General features: G+C 27.7%; 1 protein-coding gene and 1 long non-coding RNA gene across 4 annotated transcripts; both read right to left on the bottom strand.

The window, feature by feature from the left end:
- Positions 1 to 4,902: 4,902 nt before the first annotated feature.
- On the bottom strand, positions 4,903 to 6,302 carry LOC132937362 (uncharacterized). Of its 3 annotated transcripts, none has more exons than XR_009663661.1 (4): positions 5,988 to 6,302; positions 5,820 to 5,922; positions 5,648 to 5,751; positions 4,903 to 5,262 (listed from the first exon to the last, which is right to left on the bottom strand). It is a non-coding gene; the product is annotated as an uncharacterized LOC132937362 (long non-coding RNA). The 3 variants fall into 3 exon arrangements; XR_009663662.1 differs by having other exon boundaries at positions 5,855 to 5,922; XR_009663660.1 differs by having other exon boundaries at positions 5,648 to 5,922.
- A 6,231-nt stretch (positions 6,303 to 12,533) lies between these two features.
- Positions 12,534 to 19,887, bottom strand: LOC132933664 (tubulin beta chain-like). The gene is made up of 5 exons (XM_060999935.1): positions 19,793 to 19,887; positions 17,436 to 17,544; positions 14,681 to 14,876; positions 14,387 to 14,546; positions 12,534 to 13,430 (listed from the first exon to the last, which is right to left on the bottom strand). The coding sequence occupies exons 3-5, from the start codon at positions 14,824 to 14,826 to the stop codon at positions 12,618 to 12,620; spliced, it is 1,119 nt and encodes a 372-aa protein (XP_060855918.1). The 5' UTR covers positions 14,827 to 14,876; positions 17,436 to 17,544; positions 19,793 to 19,887; the 3' UTR covers positions 12,534 to 12,617.
- Positions 19,888 to 24,097: the final 4,210 nt, after the last annotated feature.

The following is a 24,097-nucleotide window of genomic DNA, read 5'->3' as shown; positions in this document are numbered from 1 at the left end:
TCAATAAAATGATAAAACGTGATATTAATTATGTTTTGCTATTATTTAGTTTTAATTTTTTAACCTCTTGTTTAAATATTAATTTCCGCTATAACTCTTGTGATATGTAATTAAATTAATGATTTGACAACTGTCGATAAGTATTGCCAAACGATAACCATATTAGTCATTATTCTCAACAATGCTTTATAAATAGCTACAACTGCTGTAGTCAGAGTATCATAACCGAAAACACTCTTCTTGGTAAGAAGATGCATACAATATAATTAATTATAATTTCTGATAGAAGATCCGCTATTCAAGATACAGTAATATACTAATGTCATATTGTCATGCTATTATACTATAAATTATAATAACTATTGATTCATATCATCAGAGCCGTCCATAGGACTGGGAAAGTAGGGCCCTTACTCCGGGCCCCGGGCCTTTGCTACAGTTGGACAGAGTTACAATAAAAAAAAATTTCCTGGTTTGTCAGTAACGTTTTAGGTAGTGAAAATGCTTCAATTTTTAAGATCTTTTCTGATAGAAAAGTGAGCATAAGTCATATTTTTGGAATGACAAAATTGAAAATTCCAATAAGTTTTAGAAAGCGTCAAGATAAACATAAAAATGAAGAAATTTTCATGCAAAACCAATTTTTAAAAAAATTTAAATTTAACTTATAAATTAATAACCATAGAACCTTGAAATGTTACCAAATGTTTAAATTATTATTTTTCATAAGTGGTAACATTTTTGAAATGTTTTGACTGAGCTAGATATAGCTTTGAGACATTTTTCGACATTTTTCGAAATTATTCTTGATGGAAACTTTTTTACTAAGTAAAAACGCTTGAAAATATTATAATGCTAGGTTCTTTATAAATGTAATTAATATAAGATCAAAAATATTAAACAATATTATGCTCAATTATTTTTTATGTGCATTTAAAGTTCAAATTTTGACAAAATTCATTAAAATTTTCAAAATATTATTCAGTTAGAAATTCATAAAAGTTTTTTTTCTTTCATAGATTTTTATAGAAAGTTTCCCACAAATGTTCCTACCTTAAAACAAAAAAAAAACGTTTTCAGGAAAGTAACATTAATTTTTATGAGTGTTTGAATTTAACATTTTTACAATATTGTATTTTCATCGGTAAATTAACGAATTTTTATCTATCAATTTTTGATATTTTGTTGTAATTCAATAACTAATAACCTAGACACTTAAAATTTTCACCAAATGTTAAAATGACCATTTTCCATATGTGCTTATATTTTCAAACAATGTTAACTCTTTATTTCGTATTTAATGGACTTATGATAAAATGTTTGTTCATGAGTCAAAAAGCTGGAAAATTCAATACGATATTTGTCAGTACATTGAAACACTTTTAAGCCTTAATTACTACGATTAAAAACTTAATGTACTATTAACTATCTAAGAAAAATAATTTAAAAAATATCGTGATTTTGATGAATTTTGTGAAAACTTGTGAAAAGAATTTTGAAAAACTTCGAACGCTTATAACAAAAAAATTGCAAATAATATAGATATTATTTAATTGTTATAAGTACAACTTCTGAGGAATCATGTTTTAAAGTTTCAAGTTTTTAATTTAAAAAAAACTTTTGTCTTATATGTAAAATTGTAAAGATACATCGAAAAAAAGTTGAAAATATGAAATATCTATAATAACACAAATATCAAACCATAAACTTTTGAAATTATATTAAAGTCTAGAATATGCTAATATATAATATTATATAATTCATATTTATGTACTATTATAATCTCATAAGTTTTTTTTACTGAAATTTAAAAAAAGTGTTAAATTACATACATTCTTTGAGTGAAGTTAAAATTTTGATGAGATTTGTTAATTTATAATTTTAAACGTATAATAACGAATTATACTCAAAAGATAACTTTGATTTTGTTTTATTATTCAAAAAATATAAATCCTAGATACTTGAATTCCATTATTGCTAATATCGTCCATGCAAAGTGACATTTTCAAAAAATTGGACTAACTTTAATCTATTTTTAGGCATTTCAAATGTTATATAATTTTAGTCATATTCCACATCAATGGTGATAAAAAATATTATACTTTGACACTTTGTCGAAACGCTTGAAAATTGAATTCCCTACAAGATCCAATTATAATGAGTGCCTATACTTGTAGTTCGAATCTCGCCGCCATTGATATATTAAAAAATACGCAGAGTATTAAAATCACATAGGTACCTATGTAAAATTATTCTTAACAATTCTTATAAATTCATTTAATACTATAATGATAGTGATTATCCCACAAAAAAGTTTCAGTGTTCCAAAATAAAAAGACATGTGGCACTCTTAATACCTACATAATATTCTATGTCGAATAATTAATCTTCTTAATTATTAATTTTTAAGTGGCCCTATTGGAATTACTGGAATTATAGACTTTGTTATAATATATACAGTAAGCACAGTATAAAATTAGGTAAAATGTCTTTACGTGAATAAAAAGTAGAATATTAAATATAACAATATATAATTACGTACCTACTTACTAACAGTTAATTTAGCAATATTGTAGTGTACATTGCTTAGTAGTTAAGTTTCAGCATTATATAAACCAACTTATGTTACCCGATTATATTATAAGTTATAACTATGAAGAAAAAAGACATGTTTTCGAAAATAAAGAATGCATTAAGAGGACGCTAAACCCGCCCTACAAATATAAAACATAGCAAAAACTGATTTGCTCGGGAAAGAACCGAGAAGGCTGCAATCATAACTAAGAAACGAATTTTTCACCACATAAAAAGAGAACTTTGGCTGTGAAAAATCGTTTTTATTTTTTCGATATAGGAACAAGAAAAAAAGTTATTCAAGTTTCACTTTTTCGTATAAATGATATCAAAAAAAATAAAAATGATATTTCACATATAATGTTCTCGACAGTCGACTATATTATTGTATACCAATTTGGAGTCTTAACTATCACTATAGTCTGAGTGGTTCTATCCCGCGGAAAACCGTTTTTTCTTTGTTGTACATTTGTAAGACGAGACATGTGGGTGTAACGTCCCCTTAGGAATTAATATTTTAAAAAGTATTGTTACATAATAATATAATTTAATACGCTTTTACATAGGTTTTTATTGTCTTCGATCATACCTTACCTAGATTTCTAGCTATGTGCCTAGTTTATGAATTGTACTCCAAATTATATTCTAACACATTCTAACTTTACTAAATTTCTATTAAATTTATATTTAATCCGGTTGTTCATAACATTTAATAATATAATTAACGTGTTTGTTAAACTCTGATGACGATTCCAAAATAACCTAAATGAAAATATCCTTTTAAAAATAATGCATTAATGGTTTTAAAAAAAAAAAAAAACTTCAAATTATATTAACTACACTAAAAAAAATTTGTATGAAATTAACATTAAACTGATTATACAACAACTACTACAAATGATGTATTTAATAAATTACAATTGGTAAATGTTATTAAATTAATTAAGCACAAATTAATCCGAATAAAGGTATTTAAAAGTATTATATAAATGTATATCCTTACGTGTAGGGCCCTCTTGTCTGGACACGTCCATTGATAGGGTACCAAAATTCGACATTACTGCTCGGCCGCTCACAACAAATAAATCACGATGCGGTGCTTCGTAAAATATTAATAAGCGTGTATAGTATACGACTGCATTGTTGAAATATAAAAAATAAAATAAACTTGAATTTCATTTCAAAATTTACCACAGTAAACTTTTAATGACGACCAAAAACTAAATTCAGAAAATGTTAATATAAATATATTTAATTTATATTTATGATGTAATAAATTATACATTTATAATACCTACCATATTGTATTCACTATAAGTCGGTATGTGTAAAAGAAGTACTTCTACTAACTGACTGAATGACTGATTCATAATTAACGAACAGCCAAAACTACTATATAGTACCTACTATGACAGCTATATTGACGCATGAAATTTGCATGGTACTTTCGTAACCTACGTGGATGTGCTGCACTGAGAAAGGACTTTCGATAATTGGCATCTAAAAAATAAGTGTTCACACAGGGATTACAGAAAATAAAATAGTTCTCAACATTGGATATCATTTTAGACCTGTAGGTATATTATATTATTATTTTTGGATAAAACCATCCGAATTAGTAATTACTGTGTTAAAAATCTGTGTAGTTTAAATACATTTAACAGAGTTTAAGATGGGGTAAATCCACGGGAATTTAATTGTTCACGGTCAACGCCGTGCGGAATTTGCTAGTATTATATATTAATTATATATTTATATACGAACTACACTGCACGGAAAATACTCTACTAATACTGGACAAATTAATTAATTATCTACCAACTATATTACGTACTATATTTAGTGGGAGTATATTATTATAATTTATACAGGTACTGACAAAAAAACTGGATGAAATAGGTTTTAACAAAAATGCTATAGACAGAACTCTTCAGTGTATTATACTGATGTATAAAGCTCCTAGTACAATAAACATAAAGCTATTACCATTGATTATAAGTGCTAGTATTTAAAATCAATGCTATTACCTATATTTTTTTAATACATCGACATATATTAGGTATTATAATATAATACATATTAATATGTTCGTGATATCGACTCATTCCCGAATTAAACATTTTTTTAATAACTGCAAAGCATGCGAATGTTTACTCAACAAAGTACAAACAATTATTTGTTTAATATAAATAATATGTTTGTATAATATGTATACTGATAAATATTATAAAGGTTCTCGCTGACAATATTATTTTTTACCTATTTAGTATTAATTACATTGAATTCAACATTCACGGTAGTGTATAACATTAATTAGTATCGAAAACATTAAGACCGTGCAACACAAACATTTTAATTTATTTTACTCAATTGTATTCAAATAAGAAGTTACAAATATAACGATTATTATAAAAAAAATAGGTAGGCATACACCTATACTTAGTTACAATGACCGACCGAGGTTAAAAGTTAAAATTATAATTATCAAACATTTTCTAAGGTCACTTAGATGTTAGAAGGGAATGGTGTCCGTTGCATTTATACAGACGAACACAACATTTCGTGTGCCAGCACGGGATGGCCAGTAAGTTGTTTTTGCCTTTTATCAATAAATAAAAACGTTTGTGTTTACTACCGACTGTTACTGACGGTGCTGGCAGTTCGCGTTACAGCTTCGGACCAGCTTATCTGCAATATTGTAATATTAATAATTAATTAATAATATTATATTCGGTCAATAACATATTATATTTGATAGATAGGTACATGGATTTTCATATATATATATATGTGTGTGTGTGTACGAATACTTATTATTTGATTTTTAAAACACGGCGATTATATTTTATATTATAATTTTATTCTCATAACAAGCACTAAGCAAAATAATAAGGTGGCAACCAAACGATTGAGCGACTTTCGAAATCTCGAAACCCATTCGAGTAATTGTTTTATTGCTAATCGCATATTATTTTATTGAACCGCGATGATATTCACAAGAAAATAATTTTTAAAAATATTATACCGCGGCAGTGTAAATTGCAAGCAATTACTTAAAATAAAATATATTTACCACAGTATTTTGTTTCGATTGCGCTTTTGTTCACACCTTTTGTACGAAACGTTCGAACAAAAATGGATTTTTATAGTATTATAACATAGATACTCCATACACATCTACATAATATATTTCATAAGTCATTACTTGATACTTATTAGTTGTACATTTATAACTATTAATTAACTTATTGGTATAGGTAAATATTGTTATTCTTATTACTCATAAATTTCATAAATCCCATGGTCCGACCAACAATCAGATGGTATTAATAAAATTATGATGGGTGCCTGTTGCAAATATATTACAAAATATTACAAAATATTACAAAATATGTGTAGATACCTTTACCTACCTTTGCAAACTCCACGTATAGGTACTATGTCGATTGTCCATGTATTTCCGTCGCACCACACCGTAACCGAAGCAGAGCAGATATGGGTCAATAGCCTATATTATATTTGTCACCGACCGGCCAACACACACTCACACACACACACACACTTAGGTACACAATGAATTATTATTATTATTTAAATTACAATTGTGAATTATAACAACATAATATATTCATGAATAATTGTAAGGTTATTGTGATAACCGATTATTGTTGTTGTTCTTCGTTTGTATGTTGTTATACCTTATACGTACGTAAGAAAAACGCGCGTCGTGTTCACAATTCTATACTAGGTACCTATTATGACCACTCGAATTTTTCGTTATATTTTTTGAGTGTGAGCTACTTAAATTAATTATTATATATATTATATTGAGTTACGCCAGTGTCGGTGTGGCTCATGATTACGCCTCAGCACCCCATAAAAAACGTTTGATGAATACATTTCTTAGGAATAACTGCTTTTTAAAAGTTAAAACATCAAGTACAATAAAATTATTTTATTTTTAATTAAAAAATAATTTATTACTTTAAAATTATTTGTTATTATAATAATTTTAAAAAATAAATACTTTTTTACAATTGCATACCTACATAATATGAAAAATTTCTTATTGTAAAAAAAATATTATTGATAGATTACAAATTATTTTTAAAATAGTAGTTTTTTTTAGTTAATTGCTGGAAGATCATACCAATAGTTTTATCTTTGATTATAAATTAAATGTTTTCTTCAGTAAATAGACAATTTAAATTTTAAAGGATCCGGGTATCGTTAGATTATTGAAGATCTAATATTTTAGTTGGGTTTTTTAAATTTTAAGTTTTAAAAATGCTCATTTGCACTCAATTAATTGTGTCCATATATATGGAAGTATAAGAACATGCCTATATATTTGATTCCTATGTAAAATCTGTTTAATACACAAGACTTCAGTTTTTATTTATTACAATGTCCAATGTCTACGAATTGATTAGATGGAACCCGAGTCACGATTTATAAGTGACTTAAATATACATTTTCCCATTTGGCTTTGACTATGGTTCCCCAATATTGAAAAATATCCAAGCGCCCCCGGCGATTGACGGGTAGCTGGTTGAGCCAGATCGACATTGCATTAACGCCCTTCTGATTCACATTTAAATCGGTAAGGTATAAGAGGCAAAAGCTTTAATGATCATATTTTATATTATTTTTAAGAATAGGTCGAACACCCATTTTAATTATTAATTTATAACAGCTCAATAACTGTTGAATTTTATTGTATTGATGGCCAAAAGGGCTTTAATTCTGATGAATTATTCTTTCATGTGCTGAGACACCTTGAATAGCAGAATTATATTATTTTGTATGAATACACCAGTAACTCTAGTTTATATCAATAGCTTTTTGTTTATTAAATTGTTATGCCTCAAATTATTCATTATTATTATTATTTTACTATAACCAGATTATTTTATAGGTCAGATATAGTGTTAATTGATTATATTTGTTACCAGTTATAATCACTAGCTGTGTTATATATTGTGTTGTGCATTTTTCGTTGGATCTAATAGTCTTCGTAATATTTATTGTTACAATGTTACCTACTAATTACTATACTATTTGTTAGTGGTTAATAGTAGTTTTGTATTATTAGGAATTTATATTTATGTTTATATACAAGCTTTAATAACTATCCAGCTCAGAGATTTCCAAACCCTGGGTCGAAATAGTATGTTTAGTGGGTCGTGGAATTTTTGAAATATATAGGTATTTATATCTTAAAGATAGCAATTATCGATAAAACAAAAATAAAAAACGGCTACCTATGTAGTGGGTCACCAAAATTTTCCAAATGGGTCGTAGATACCGTAAAAAGTTTAGGAAACTCTGATCCAGCTAATAGATGCCTCCTTGAAAATAGTTTATTCCAACTATAGGTACTTGAAACATTAATTAGGTTGTTATGATTCAATTGTTTCACTTATAACTAAATATTATTTTAGATATTTCATAAGTTTGATCATGAGGGATTGCCCTAATACCTACTGTAATAATTGTTTCTGTTGAGCCTCAACTTGAACCACAAAGGCTTTATTTCGTAATTAATATATACTTATACATTGTTGAGAACGGAGAGCTATAAATTGTAAATACCTTAATACGGTTATTACGAATTATCTGTTCATATTTATTTATTTATTCAATTATTACCATATTACCCATTGTTACTATATTTTCATAGTCAAAATACCTATATACACACACTTAACACATTTCTTCATCACATAGTTCACTAGTTTTACGCGGCGTTCCAGCCACGTCTTTTGGTCGAGCTATTTTACATAATAATAATAATATGTGTACTACACATAACACAAGGTTGCATGTAGGTCACTCGAATAAATGTTTATCCAGAGTCTAAATTTCAGACAGTATAATTGAAATTAATAACTCTACACACATATACCTACTTTTATTTTCTGGTGGTGAGGGGGGGGGGGGGGTTAATCTCAAAGCCCCCCCTGGACTCTATAAGAACAGTCCCTCTACACCAATGGCGTTCTAATCCTACATCCACAATTATAATCAATCGTAGGTATCTACTTTTTATGGTTACAATAATCACATTTATCGAATCTCTCGTGAATGACGAATGTAATACGTTAAGTAATTTTGATTTGTTTGATATAAAACTTTTGTATCCCTCCATTGGTTGTTTTTCTACCTCCGAACACATCTCAGCTATTGTTATGAACTGATTATATTTTACTTTAATTAGTAATTTTGTATAGCTTAGCAATATATTATATATTATAGTATTATCTATGACTATTACTGTTATTCACCGTGCCATTTTTTATTGTATCATGTTTATATATTACTGTACAATTTTATTATTAATACATCTTACCTATATTGTACTTAAGCCCTTTGGATGATTACTTTAAAATAAATAAATAATATTTCAGCTATTATACCATAATATAACAGTCGCGTTTAATATTTTATTTATAATCTAAATAACTATTACTTACATATTTATATATTATTTCCCTATTTAATTATAAAATTAAAATCCAGAATATAAACACATTTTTTTTTTTCTTTTTATGATTTTTTTAATTTTTTAAGTTATTTGATATTTCATTCTGCGTATGTATAATAGAGGTAGAGCATTAAATTTATTTTTATTATTGAACAATATATTTTTTTTAAGTATGAAAACCATTTAAGTACTTAATAATTTTAGATGAACGAGGTTCCCGAACATTTCATCCTCGCGCGTGGCTGCAGTGTGCTCAGTGTACTACAATATTATAAAGGAAGCTCGGATTTATATGCACTATAAAAATTACAAAATATATTCTTCGAAGTATGCGGATGCACTCAAAATGGACAAATATTCCCGTACAAATTTATTTTAAACAGAATATGATTTATTCGATACATTATATACTATTAAGTTAAAGTATTTTTAAACTATCAATTAAAAAGAGTTATCAGATTTAAATTACAGATATTGCCAATGGTCTCAACTCTCAGTAGCCAGTCAGTATATTGTTTTTACTATGATTATAATAACTTAATAATATTATGAGAATATAGAGAGATAAAAAATAATAATATACCTATATAACTAGGTAGGTATATAAGGAAGCCCGCGCCAGAGAACTATTAATTGTAATAATAATTAATTTGACATAATATGTATTTACTATTTTGTCAATGAAACATGAACATTAGTCAGCAGCTTCTCGCTAGTTGATTTTACGATTTTATATTTACGACTTCCGTAGTTCCAAACTTCATTTTTCATTATTTTTAAACTTGATTATTTATAAATATTTTACTCTGTAATAAAATATATTATTATTCACTATTAATTGAACCTCATATTATCATTCCATCAATACCTACTTGTACAGTCGATTGTTAATCGAATAGACACCCAACAATAGTAAAAAAATGTTCATGAAGTTCTTAAAAGACTTATGAAAGTTATGAGAGACCACGTTTACTTTTTCAAACCCTTATAAAAAATTTAGAATTTAAATTTGAAATTAAACTATACATAAAATTGTAACCATTACGTATTTTCGATATTTTAGATTCTGAGCGAAGCGATGAATGTATTGATTTTACAATGATGTGTGTTTTTTTTTTTATTTTTTATATTTTTGTGTCTGTCATCACCTTTTAGGACAGTAAAAGTGCTTGGATTTTCTTCAACAGTAACTTTTCTGATAGGAAAGTGAATCTAGTTGGTACTTTAGGGGGTCAAAAGTAAAAATTTCCCAGTAATTTTTAAAAAAGACGTGAAAAACAAAAGAAAAATTAAGGAAAAACAGGAATTTTTACGCATAATCTGTTTTCGAGAAAATCGATTTTGGTTTTTGGTGTAACTCTAAAACAAATGACCGTAGAGACATGAAATTTTGACTGAATGTTTATATTAGCATTTTCTATACACCATAAAATTTTTGACTCTTTTTGAGCTGTTTACGGACATTGTCAGTTTTCAATTTTTTTAGTTTTTTTTTCTATAAATATCAATAAAATTTTATCTGTTGAGTAAAAAAGCTTGACAATTTAATAGAAGGCTCCTATGTTATTGTTTCAAAGGCAGATGAAAAAAATTAAAAATCCTTAGTCGCAGTTTTTATTTATAAGCATTTAAAGTTCAAATTTTGACAAAATACGGAAAAATCACGAAAAATAGCAAATTATTTTGATGAGAATTCATAAAAATTTTTCTTTTTAAATCTAAGATTTGAAAATGTAATATAAGATTACTCATAAGTTTGTCTACCTTTATCAGAAAAAAAAAATGTCTAGAAGAAACTTAAATTAAATTTTTATGAGCGTCTGAAATTTATATTTTTATAACATTTGATATTTACTCGATTTCTCATGTAACAATTTTCTTATTTTATTGTAATTAAAAAAAGCATGACTGTAGATACTTGAAAATTTCACTGAATGTTTATATTAGAATTTTCTATACACTATAAAATGTTGATAATATTTTGACTCTTTTTGAGCTGTTTACGGACATTGTCAGTTTTCAATTTTTTTAGTTTTTTTTTCTATAAATATCAATAAATTTTTATTTGTTGGGTAAAAAAGCGTGAAAATGTAATGCAAGGCTCCTGATATATTGTTACAATAGAAGTTGAAAATATTAAAAATACATGGGCACAATTTTATTTTATAAGCATTAAAGTTTAATTGCTTAAAATTTATCAAATTTAAAATTTATTAATTATTTTGTGGTTAAAAATTTATAAATTTTTAACTTTTATGGCTAAGGATTGAAAATGTAAAACAAGGCTCCACGTAAATAGGTTATATATGAATTACTTTATTCACAATAATATCATCAAATATACTTTGTAATATCATAGGCTGACTGACCGTTTTCGCTCAGAATCGTTTTTCTTATACAATGATATTATATCATTGAATTCAAATTTAACACCATCCATTACAGTGAACCACTTGTAACCTACTGTACAGCAGAGTGACATCCACTTATCCACCTTTTTTAATTTACAATGAAAAAAATTCGTGATTTCTTCAAACGTCTTCAGTATTCTATTTTCGAACTATTTTTACTCAAAAACCAAAATGAAAATAAAAAATAAAAAAAGTCTACAATTTCAAATGTATATAAATATCTTAAAATATTTTAAAATTTTATTATAACTAGATAATGCTAATACAATGAGTTGGTAAAAATTTTAAATCTTCATAGATATTCATTTTTGAATTACAAAGTACTAAGATTTTTTTTCTTTTTACACCCAAAGTATCAACTAGAACCAATTTCTGAATTTCATATAAGAAACCACTCTCAAATGTAAAGAACGAAGTATTTTTGGTGACTTCAATAGAAAAAAAGCGGGTAAGTGGGTGTCGCTCTGCTGTAGGTCAGTAGATTGAGAGATTTGACATTTTTTACCTTCCCAATTTACCAACTAGAATCACTTTCCTATCGGAAAATGTCTCAAAAAACATACTGAAGTTGAAAATCTAATCATTATTTCAACTATATGTCGTGTACAGTATACATATACATAAATAACAACATTAAAAATTAAAAAAACGCACATCATTGTAAAATCAATACATTCATCGTTCGACTCGTAATCAGATAATCTAAAAACATCATGGTAAGATAAGAATCGTAGGTATTATACGATAAAAAATGTGAAAAGTTTTAAAATTTGTTATGAAATTTATTTGAGATTAATAATCCCGAAGTTTGAATTTATAATTCTGATCTCATTATGTCTATAAGATGTACAAATTATAGCATATTATTATAATTTATAAATCACTCGACATGTGATATGTGAATTGCATGGTCACCCATTTGAACACCACGTTCTAACGGGTTTTACTTACATTATAATGTTAATCAAGTGGTATATTAATAAGGTATATTTTGTACCAATTACTATTAAAATAATATATCGATCGTAATAGAATGATTTTTTTATTTTATTAAATCGGTTATAATTTGTATTTGGTAATAAAAAAAAATACATCAGACCTGTGAGAATTAATGTGTTTGATGTGTCTCATGGAAGTTGGCCAGACTACGCGTCGGCATCTTCGTCCTCGTCCTCTTCACCGTTCTCGTCGATGGTCGCCTCCTGGTACTGTTGGTACTCGGACACCAGGTCATTCATGTTGGACTCAGCCTCGGTGAACTCCATCTCGTCCATGCCCTCGCCGGTGTACCAATGCAAGAACGCCTTTCGCCGGAACATGGACGTGAACTGTTCGGACACGCGCTTGAACATCTCCTGGATGGCGGTCGTGTTGCCGATGAACGTGGCCGACATCTTTAGGCCCCTGGGTGGTATGTCGCAAACGGCCGTCTTGGTGTTGTTTGGTATCCACTCGACGAAGTAGCTGGAGTTCTTCGTCTGCACGTTGAGCATCTGCTCGTCCACCTCCTTCATGGACATGCGGCCGCGGAATATGCTGGCGGCGGTCAGGTACCGGCCGTGTCGGGGGTCACACGCGGCCATCATGTTCTTAGCGTCGAACATCTGCTGGACCAGTTCGGGCACGGTGAGCGCGCGGTATTGTTGGCTGCCGCGGGACGTCAACGGCGCGAAGCCGGTGATGAAGAAGTGCAGCCGCGGGAACGGCACCATGTTGACGGCCAGCTTTCGGAGATCCGAGTTGAGCTGTCCGGGAAACCGGAAGCACGTGGTCACGCCGCACATAGCCGCCGACACCAAGTGATTGAGATCGCCGTACGTGGGCGTAGTGAGCTTCAGTGTCCGGAAGCAGATATCGTACAGTGCCTCGTTGTCGATGCAAAAAGTCTCGTCAGTGTTCTCCACTAGCTGGTGCACCGACAGCGTAGAATTGTAAGGCTCTACGACCGTGTCGGATACCTGTGCGCAAAAAAAAAAAAAATACAGGCCGATCAGTGAAGGGCGATATGACTCGATTTGATTGTGTTTTTTTTTTTTTTTTTGGGGGGGGGGGAGGAGAGTAGAGAACTTTAATACAGTACTCTTTAGAGGATATTTTTGAGAAATTCGTTATCTCTTATCAACGCATATAAACTATTAGCAATTCTCATTTTATATCAAAACTGTTCAAGTCGGGTAAACTCTTGAAATATTATTTGAATAATGAACAATATTCGTTATTTTTCAAACATATTTTCTAGCACTATTTAAAGTAAAATTAAAATTCAAGCTTTGATCCGACCTGAAAAAAATTTCTCATCTTTCAGATAAAAAAAAAAATTATTGAAATTTGACATATCAAAGAGGCGTGAGAGTTTTTCCTGTGAAGTCATTTTTGTTGATATAATATACCTATCAACCCACCCTAAGTAGGTTTTGAGCAATAGAAAAATATTATGATCAAGGTAGCAACTAAAATATAAAATATAATTTTAAAATTGTATAGTATTTCGGGAAATTGGAAAAACCGGCACCGACACCCTTAATACAAATAGATTCTTCAATAGTTCTACTTTAAATATTTTAATATTAATAAAACCGATCATAAGGCAATAAATTAACAATACCCCAATACAATAGTTATTTTTGTAATACAGATTATGGCTATTAAGTTTAAACAATAAGTAGGCGTATGTCTACAAAATAAAAACTATAAGAGAAGTTTTGCCAATAAACAATAATAACTATAATTAAATAAAGCATAATTAAAAAAAAAAATACACCGTCATTCACATATGTGACAGCATATGCTACAGACATTGATAATAATGGTAAATATACTATATAAAGTACACATTTCAGTGTTCTTTGTCCACCGTAATACGCATCATACAGTATACAAATGGGTATAAGATTATGAACGTAAGATAAGTTACCTTTGGTGAGGGAACGATACTGTATGTGGTCATGATGCGGTCTGGATATTCTTCACGAATTTTTGATATCAAAAGTGTGCCCATACCGGAACCAGTTCCGCCACCCAATGAATGGGTCAGTTGGAATCCTTGTAGACAATCGCAACTCTCTGCTTCTTTCCTAAATTACAAATTTTTTAAATAAAAATCAATTAATTCATTTTAATAAAAATATATTAATAATTTTTAAATACTAATACAGATTCAATAGGACATTAATTAAGTTATAAACCGTGTTTTTCAACATAACTATACCTAACTACGTCGAGTACTGAATCCACTAGTTCAGCGCCTTCTGTGTAATGTCCTTTGGCCCAATTATTGCCTGCACCGGATTGTCCAAAAACAAAATTATCCGGTCGAAATAATTGACCGAATGGGCCTGACCTGACGGAGTCCATGGTGCCAGGTTCCAAATCCACAAGAACTGCTCGAGGAACATACTTACCACCTAGTATATGTTAATACAATAAATTGTTATAAAATTGTTTTTTTTTTAATTTTTCAGTACGTTTTATAGAAAATATAACAATTTATTATCAAAGGTAATATAATTTAGATTTATACAAAATTAATATAATATTATAATAATATACATAATATACCTATTATTATTTTTACTTTATTTTACATTATAATATAATTTAAACTATATAGTTAAGTTTTAGATAGGTACTGAGTGGAGCGATGAATGTATAATTGATATTAGAATGATACGTATTTTTTTATTTTTTTTATTTATGCCTGTGTACACGATAAGTAGTCAAAATAATGTTTAGATTTTCAACTTTAGTATCTTGTTCGATGGGAAACTAGAACTATTTGATGCATTAGGAGGTCAAACTTACCAGAAGTTTTCAAAAGCGACGGAAAAAACAATATACAAATTAAGGAAAAACGGGAATTTTTACGCAAAATCGGTTTTTGGTTTTTAGCGTAACTCTAAAAAAAATGACCGTAGATACATGCAATGTTTACTGAATATTTATATTAGAATTTTTTATACACTATAAAATATTTAAAATATTTTGACTTGTTTTGAGCTGTTTACTTATATTTTGAGTTTCCAATTTTTTTTTTTGTTTTTTTCTATAGATGTAAATAAAATTTTATTCACTGGGTCAAAAAGCTTGAAAATTTAATACATGACTTTTAATATATTGTTATAATGGCAGTTGAAAAATATTAAAAATACACTCAACATTATTTTTTTAGGCATTTAAAATTCAGATTTAGAAAAATTACTTAAAAAATCACGAAAATGTGCAAATTATTTTAAGTTAGAAATTCCTATAAATGGTTGTTTTTAAATCTAAGATTTTAAAATGTAATACAAGATTCCTTATAAGTTTGTCTACCTTTATCAAAAAAAAAAATGTCTATAAGAAAGTCAAATTAAATTTTTATGTGTGTTTGAAGTTCGAAAGAATAGGTATAGTAGTTTTGTCCAGTAGTTCTTGTAACTTGTAAGTTATTAATTATTATATAATATTTATATGTCGGCAGCACACTTTTGAATAATATTGCCTGTTTGGAAAAAATAAGTACTTTAGGTCTTAGCACCAAGAAACATATGAGTGAAGACTGCCATAATTATTAAATCATAACTTGAAATAAATTGCATTTAGGTAGGTCAATAATCAACAAAATAACACTAACAGTCATTTTAACAATATTGTAGTGTAATGCTTAGAAGTTAGAATTACCACAATATAAAAATCTCAATATGTTAATACGATATTATTTAACTAAGTACTAACTATTATTTATTATATTTTGTACAATATTATTCTTTGTATTTTTTAAATATCTATTTTTTTGTGTATAGATTAAAAATATCGTTCTTTATTGACGTTTATCAAAAAAATAATTGAAACAAATATAATATAATATATTATTTTGAACTTAATTTACTATTTCATAATCTGTTACAATATAATATAATGAATAACAAGTGAACGTTATAATATGCCTATAGAGAAAAAAATACAAAATCAAGAATGCTATCATGGTACTACAGTACAACTGAAAGAACTTAAACTTCAAAACTAATATATAAATATTTAAATAATTATTGTTAATTATTATTTAATATGCTTTTATATAGGTACATAACTACTGTCATCCTACCTAGTTCCTAGTTAACTATGTATAGGTAAAATGTACCTAGTTTATACATTTAACCTACCCATAACATTCTAGTACTTTCTAACTTAATTGATATAATATTAAATCAATCTTTAATCCGTTTGTGTACATTTAATACAACTTTCATAATAATTAAATCAAGATATCAGTTCCAAAATAATCTAAAAAAATATCCTTTTAAAAATAAATAAAAAAAAAAAAAATACCTTAATTAAATTACATTAAATAAATATTTGTATGGAATTAATACTAAACTGAAATACAATAACTAAAAATGTGTTTAATAAATTACAGTTGGTAAATGCCAAATGGTATTAATTAAATTAAGCCATGGCTTAATTGACTGACACATCAGTCAATGTCCATTGATTTAATCCGAATAAAGATATAAAGTAAATCTTGGTTAAATAAAATAAAATAATAAAATATTTCGTATGTACTTAAATGATATATATATTTCATTAATTCTCACCTCTCCGAGTTTATTCTATGAATTGATACATCGAAAGAGCCAACTATCGTGTATAGAAAATATCGTAACTTATAGACAATAATAATATTGTACTTCATATAAAATGTAAAAATCCCGCAAAAAAATGAGTCATTAAAAATTATAAATTACTATTTATAATTTATTGTATCGTCAGATTATAGACATTCCAAAACACATGTAAGATAAATGTCTACTTCCAGACCCCTGTTAGATATTTTTATAACCATAAATTATACAGTAAAACGTATGCGATTGTTCTCAATCTTCTCATCACAGAAATTGATTAATTTAAATGCTATGATAATTTAATTAAAATAATATTTTGCCAATTGAATAGGTAATAATTATGTGGTTTAAAATGAATTTTACCTAGTGCTTCGGTGTAATAGACATTGATGCGTTCTAATTGTAAATCAGAATCTCCGTGATATGACCCTGTTGGGTCGATACCGTGCTCATCGGATATGACTTCCCAGAACTAAAATAATATAAAATTCATCGTTGTAGTGTAATAAGTACCTATTATAATATAATTTATGTTCCTGTAATTATCTATTCAGATCATGATTTATAAAATATGAATATACTAATTAACAGTCAGATATTATATAGTCAGATATTATATTAATATAAAAGTCTATTACTTTTGCACCAATTTGATTTCCGCATTGACCTGCTTGTAAGTGACAAATTTCACGCATGATTGATTATTTTATATTATTATAGTTTAATAATCAATAAATTTTTAATTGTAATTATTACAATTATTGAATTTGTAAACGATGTGTTAAATGAAAATGTTTAATAGTGAATTATGCTCTACAATAAATGTTTGAGGTGTACACAAAAAATGATAGTTGTAAAATTAAAATGGCCAGTAACATAGAACATACCAGAAAACGTTTATCCATCTGTGATGTTTTTTCCGATCATCGGCGTCCGATGACGTTGGATTTGTAATTGGAGGGAAATATGCTTTATTCAAATAAAATTTCTGTTTTGTCATCATCTTACAAAACTTTAGGAATTCTGATTTTATTGTTTTTATTTTTATGTAAGTTCAAACTTAATTAAACTAAATAATTTATTTAAACATTTAAATATTAGGTATAAAGTTATAAATATATTTATACAAATGTATAAATTAATTAATTTAACAAATAATAATACCATAATATATTTTGGTTGATAAATATTTTTTATTTACACGTACTTATACATATAGTAGGTATAGATTATAGACACATCGTTCATCGTTGTTTGTTTTACATTAATTGTTTAATTATAATATGTATTAAATAATGCGACTTTTGATTATCGAAACGTAATACAAATATGATATAAATTATTAAGTGCTTTAAAATGTTTTTTGTAAATTTTACGGGGTTTGTATCAATGTTTTTAAAAATTGTCACACAGATACCAGCCAATAAAACTGAAAATAAAATGTCTAATTATTTTTTTAAGGCCATATTTTATGGTCTTTATATCATAAATGCATGTTTTTCATGTTCATAGAATTTCTGAGCATCATCCCGACTCCAGTTATAAGTTTAATAAACTCATAATTTAACAGTATCTACATTGTACATATAGGTACCATTCCGGCTACCTATTTAATTATTAATGCCACATTTTGTCACCTGTTTTATGTTATGTGCAATATATAACTGATTATTAATTATTTAATTTTATATAGTTGTTAATTACTAAATTGGCATGCAAAATCAGACGAGCAGGATATGCATTTTTTTTGATATAGGTTACATTTAGTATAGGTACAATATTTAAAAATCCACACATGCAAATTTCAGTACCTATTACACAAATATGCAACAACCTACACAAAACCACTCGATTTGGTCAGGAACTTTAAAAATGATTCTTTCTTCCCGTACCTAATAGAATACAAATATAGAGAGAAATAAGGGGGCTTACGTACGAAGATAATTTGTAAGCAGAGGGATACCTAAGTGAAACACGGAGTATGCAGGAAGGTCGATGTTCCGACCGAATGTGGTTAATGTAGTACATTAATCACTGGTTTACAATATTTGCAGCATTGGCAGAAATCGGAGGGAGGAGGCTTAAGAGGGCTTACCCCCCCCCCCCAAGTCCGTCGAGCCCCTTTCTTTTTAGTTTTCTAGGATCGAAAGACCTCCCGCTCACATTGATGTTAATAATGTTAGCCCCCCCCCCTTCTGAAATTTTAATGGATTTCCGCGTATGATTTACAGTAATGCTACTATACATTGTTATGTTAAATGTACACTATAGACTATAGCTGCAGACTTAATATACCTGCTGTAGTCATAAGAAAAAAGCACATATTGTGTAGTAAACACTTTATGAACAAATGTGTCATAAAGTAATGGATGATAACTATTAACTGTAAGTATACCTACCTATAGCCTATATACGTATAACGTATTCTAGCATAACAAAAACTAGAGACAAATAAATAATAAACATTTTCTGACTGTACAGCACTAGTATATACGTAATAATATGATATGATGGACATGGGTGTGCATAGGTGTGCATAGGTGTTTGCGCGTCTTGGTGTCATTTAAAGGTTATTTAGATGTTAAAGTATTTTATTAGTCTAAAGCAGGGCGAATAATATGTAAGATTTTAAAACTATTCTACTACTATTCGTTATATTTTGTACCTAATGTGTTATTATACATTATAAACGTTTTGCGAATATATTTTAATTACCTCACCTTGCTAGCTCGTAGTAGGTGTTGTTCAATATATAAAGCTGATAGATATATTCATGGATATGTCTCCACGGGGCAGTATTTGATGCTCGAATTCACTGCAACATATCGATATGTAAAACGTAATTTGATTTGTATTTATTTAAGTTATCACTATTCACTTATTGAACTATAATATTATAAGATATTGAGATTTACTTTTCTCCTATGTTTTTTTTATATGATTGAAGTAATTCGAACACCATTTACATGAGTTACCTAGTTTATATTATTTTAATCAAATGTATTATTTAATGTAGGTTCGGTATTTTTTTTTTTTTAGAGAATGTTGGGTTATTATCTAGTTATAAGTTATAAAGTTATAGTGCTTAAAAGTTAAGTATTTAACTATAAATTATTGGATTCTAAATGTTCCTTCATTTGTGGCTACTACATAAGTCATTTTCGAACACCACATAATGTCCACATTTATGATTTGATCGTCAATTAATAAAAGTTTTGAAAATTCCTACATTCGTAGTTACCATTAGGTCATTTTCAGACACCGATTGCCAACCGAACTAAAGAAAATAATAAATCCTATGATCAGAACCGGATGTTGGAATAACTCAATACATAATATATTAATACACAAGTGCGAATGCAAGTACCTACCTACTCGTTTGTGTGGAAAAAAAATCGAAGCGCAATATCTTGGTGTGGACGAGGTGTCTCGCGATTTTTTTCCTAAGAGACTGGCTGCTGCGTGGATTTCGTTTGATCCTTATATATAATTATTTTAATGTCATCCCTTCTACTATTAATGAGAATTGGTTGAACGAAACGTATTAAGGGATCTCGACGAGTTCGTAAATATATTACGTACCTCGGTGAAACATATGTATCACCATTCACCAGCAAATCATTTGTGTGTTTCGTAAAATGTCGGTGCGTTTGTGCACACACGTGTATATGGAATAGTATAGTATATGTATAATAATATGTACCTATATTGCGTAATTTCACACAGTCGCACCCCATATGGTCACGTCGAAATTAGCTCTTCTGTATATTTGTTTATTTATTTATGGTGTGAAAAACCACAATAATGTTTAACTATTAGAAAATTAAAAAAATGTAGAAAAGAAATGTTCACTTTCCAAATATTAATCTTGAGACCATTAACAATTAGTGCCCGTGTACATAGGATTATTATAATGTATGTACTTATATTTTATATTATTAGTAATAGACAATAGTAGTAAGACCTATATTTACACCAAACAAGTAATATAAAAACTTAAATGCAAAATAAAATTCTTATCTCTCTAAAATAACATTAATAAGTGGATAAGCTTGAAACTACAAATAATTGATTAGGTATGCTACGAAAATGAGTTAGTAATGTGTGTAGTAAAAAAATTATAAATTTGACCTTTAAATAGGTTTGTATTATATATTTAATATTTCGTATTAAATCTTTAGCCGAAGCATACGTATTTTTTAGGTAGGTCGTATAGGTACTCGTATGTATACATATCTACGTTATTCAAGGCTTCACTGTTTATAATTTCAACATTTGAATATTAGATAACAGGTAAGTATTAACATTTATGTAGGTATACTCCAATAAAATTCTAACGAAACTGCGTTACCTATTAAATATTAATAGGTACCTACCGTATATTATATATTATTATAAGTTCTTTTGTAATGTTTATTTCATCGTACAAAACAATGATAAGATATGCGGATATTGCAGTATTATTCTCATACAATTTTATGTCTGTTCTTTATCATTGATTAATTATTTTATTTCAAATTAATTTCTTATTGTCGTGATAACTACTAATTTTTTTTTCTTAAAATACGTATATTTTACAAATTTTAGTAAGTAAGTTTTAAGTATAGGAAATATTAAGTATAAGTAAGTCCTAGAAAAAATATTTTTAGTCCAAATTATTGTTTTATAGACTGTCGTGAGGCCGTGAAGGCGCTATTTGTAGTTCATAGTTAGTTGTAGTTGTTTACTAAACAAGACCAAATTGTCCAGTTACCTATTTACAGTGTTGGGAATCATCTAAATAATTGTATCTAGATAAAATTATTTCTTTTATTATCTTATCTAGATAAAAAATAATTAAATCATCTATTTATCTCATCTAGATAAATTTAATGGTTATCTGTGGTAATTTATCTAGATAAATAATATAATACTAAGAATATTTTTAAATACTGAAATAGCCAATAATTTACGAGAACCGAGTAGTGATTCCAAATTCCAATATTATTATAGTTAAAAAAAGAAATGTTTACTGAAATATCGTAAGTTTTATTTTATTCTTATTCTAGTTGTATTAAAAATTTAAATTATATATTATTTTAGTTGAGAAATGACATTAAGGATTTATTAATTAATAAATATTATCTAATTAGGAATTAGGCACTAATAAATTACATTATTTATAATATAATTTTAAAAAAATTATCTACTTTTTATCTAGATAAATGTATGTATATTTTTATCTTTATCTAGATAAAAAAATGATGTTATATTTTATCTTATCTAGATACATTTTGAAAGATCTATCTGTTATCTTATCCAGATGATTCTTTGGTTATCTTTTCCCAACACTGCCTATTTATGGTTTTATAATTTAAATATATTAATGAGATACCAATTGTGGCAATATGTTAATAATGTAAACAAAAATAATAATTATTTTAATTTTAATTTTGGGGGACTTTGAATATTTTTCACCCCCCTCCTCTCCCACAAAAATACTATAATGCTGGGCTATAATACTGTGTCACCTGACACATTTTGTGTCCCTTTGAAAATCAATGTGTGTCCTCTGAATGACAAAAGTGTGTCAAATATTAATGTGTAAGGTAAGTGGTATAAAAAAGAGGGGGGATTTTGGGTTTTACAACCTCCGCAGGTTTTTTTTTTTTTAGAAATCATAATCACCTTCAATGTGAGTATCGTTTCCATTTATATGACTACTAATTACTATTGCTATTTGGTAAAATGTAAGTTTCTTATTAATTATTATGCTAAAAGAATACAATAATAATTAATAGGTAAGAATTATAATATGATTTAATACGATTGTATTGTACGATTCGTAATGTACCTAATAGATAATATCATTGTATATTATAATATTATAGTATTTATAACAAATAACAATGATAATAAACACTGTAGGTAAGTAATATTTATCATTATCTATATCCATGCATATTTGTGGCTAGACCTACCATATTAAAAAAGGCATCATACAGTCAGTGATCTACAATATTTTGTGTGGACCCATTTTTTAATATATTATTTAAATTACAAATAGGTAGGTATTATCATATTATAACAGTTTTAGCCGTCATACGAGTATATGATGGATATGATGAATCGTGAAAATGAAATCTATTTATTAAAAATGATTTCGTAGTTATTTGCAAATACTACTAGATATGAAATTATTAAATAGGTACCCTGATTAAATCAGTAAAATTAAATCAGTAACATAATTTCTTAATAGGTTACAGGTATCATTATAGTTGTATAGGGAACCTTCCTGCAAATTAAATTATTTTCAAAAACAGTACAATATTACATTATTATTTTTTATTAACCATTTATGTAAGTAATTTTGAGATCTGCTTATAGTAGTATATGAGACCCATAATTGAACCTATAGTACCTACTATCAATAATATTGTCGAAAATTGTGTGTAAAATTAAAAAATGTTTTAAGTGTGTTGTGTACACCACTAAACCGATCAGTAACGATTTCATGAACAAAATCGAAATGCATTAGTTAAAATAAGTAATAGGATCTGTGCCTGTAAGACATTATTGAAAACGAGTATTAAGTATACACGAATTTTTGAAGTTTATTTCAAAAAAAATAAATATTGTTATACGTGTTTTACTGTTGAAAAACGTTATAAGTAGGTCACACCGACGCCGGTGTCAATATTAACAGGAGTATATTAAACGATAAACATTTTGAGAATCCATCAAAAACAGGGGAAGTTGGTAACCACTCTGCTATACAGTAGATTATGTCGAGTAGCCAGTAGGGTACACATCGTCATTGAGTAAGTCACTGTAATGTACGAGTTAAATTTGAATTCAATTGATGAATAATTGCTTACGAATAAAACGGTTCTGAGCCAAAGACAATATTATTATGTGCTTACCTATTTTCACGATATATTTTAGATTCCGAGTGGAGTTCTGAATGTATTTTGATATTGATATTAAATTTATTTATTTTACTATTAGTAATTTTTATCGACATTTATGGAAAATAAAAAATCGAA

This window comes from Metopolophium dirhodum, chromosome 1 (genome assembly GCF_019925205.1).
Source record: "Metopolophium dirhodum isolate CAU chromosome 1, ASM1992520v1, whole genome shotgun sequence".
NCBI lineage: Eukaryota > Metazoa > Arthropoda > Insecta > Hemiptera > Aphididae > Metopolophium > Metopolophium dirhodum.
The sequence above is the reverse complement of the archived record's forward strand: the minus strand, read 5'-3'. Positions and strand labels throughout refer to the sequence as shown.

What these genes read in the sequence shown, in the direction of transcription:
- LOC132933664 (XM_060999935.1), bottom strand. Translation starts at nt 14,826, where the DNA reads ATGGACTCCGTCAGGTCAGGCCCATTCGGTCAATTATTTCGACCGGAT. An exon ending in TCAGTACTCGACGTAGTTAG is followed by an intron (nt 14,547 to 14,680) that starts GTATAGTTATGT and finishes TTTGTAATTTAG; the next exon opens with GAAAGAAGCAGAGAGTTGCG. An exon ending in GTATCGTTCCCTCACCAAAG is followed by an intron (nt 13,431 to 14,386) that starts GTAACTTATCTT and finishes TTTTGCGCACAG; the next exon opens with GTATCCGACACGGTCGTAGA.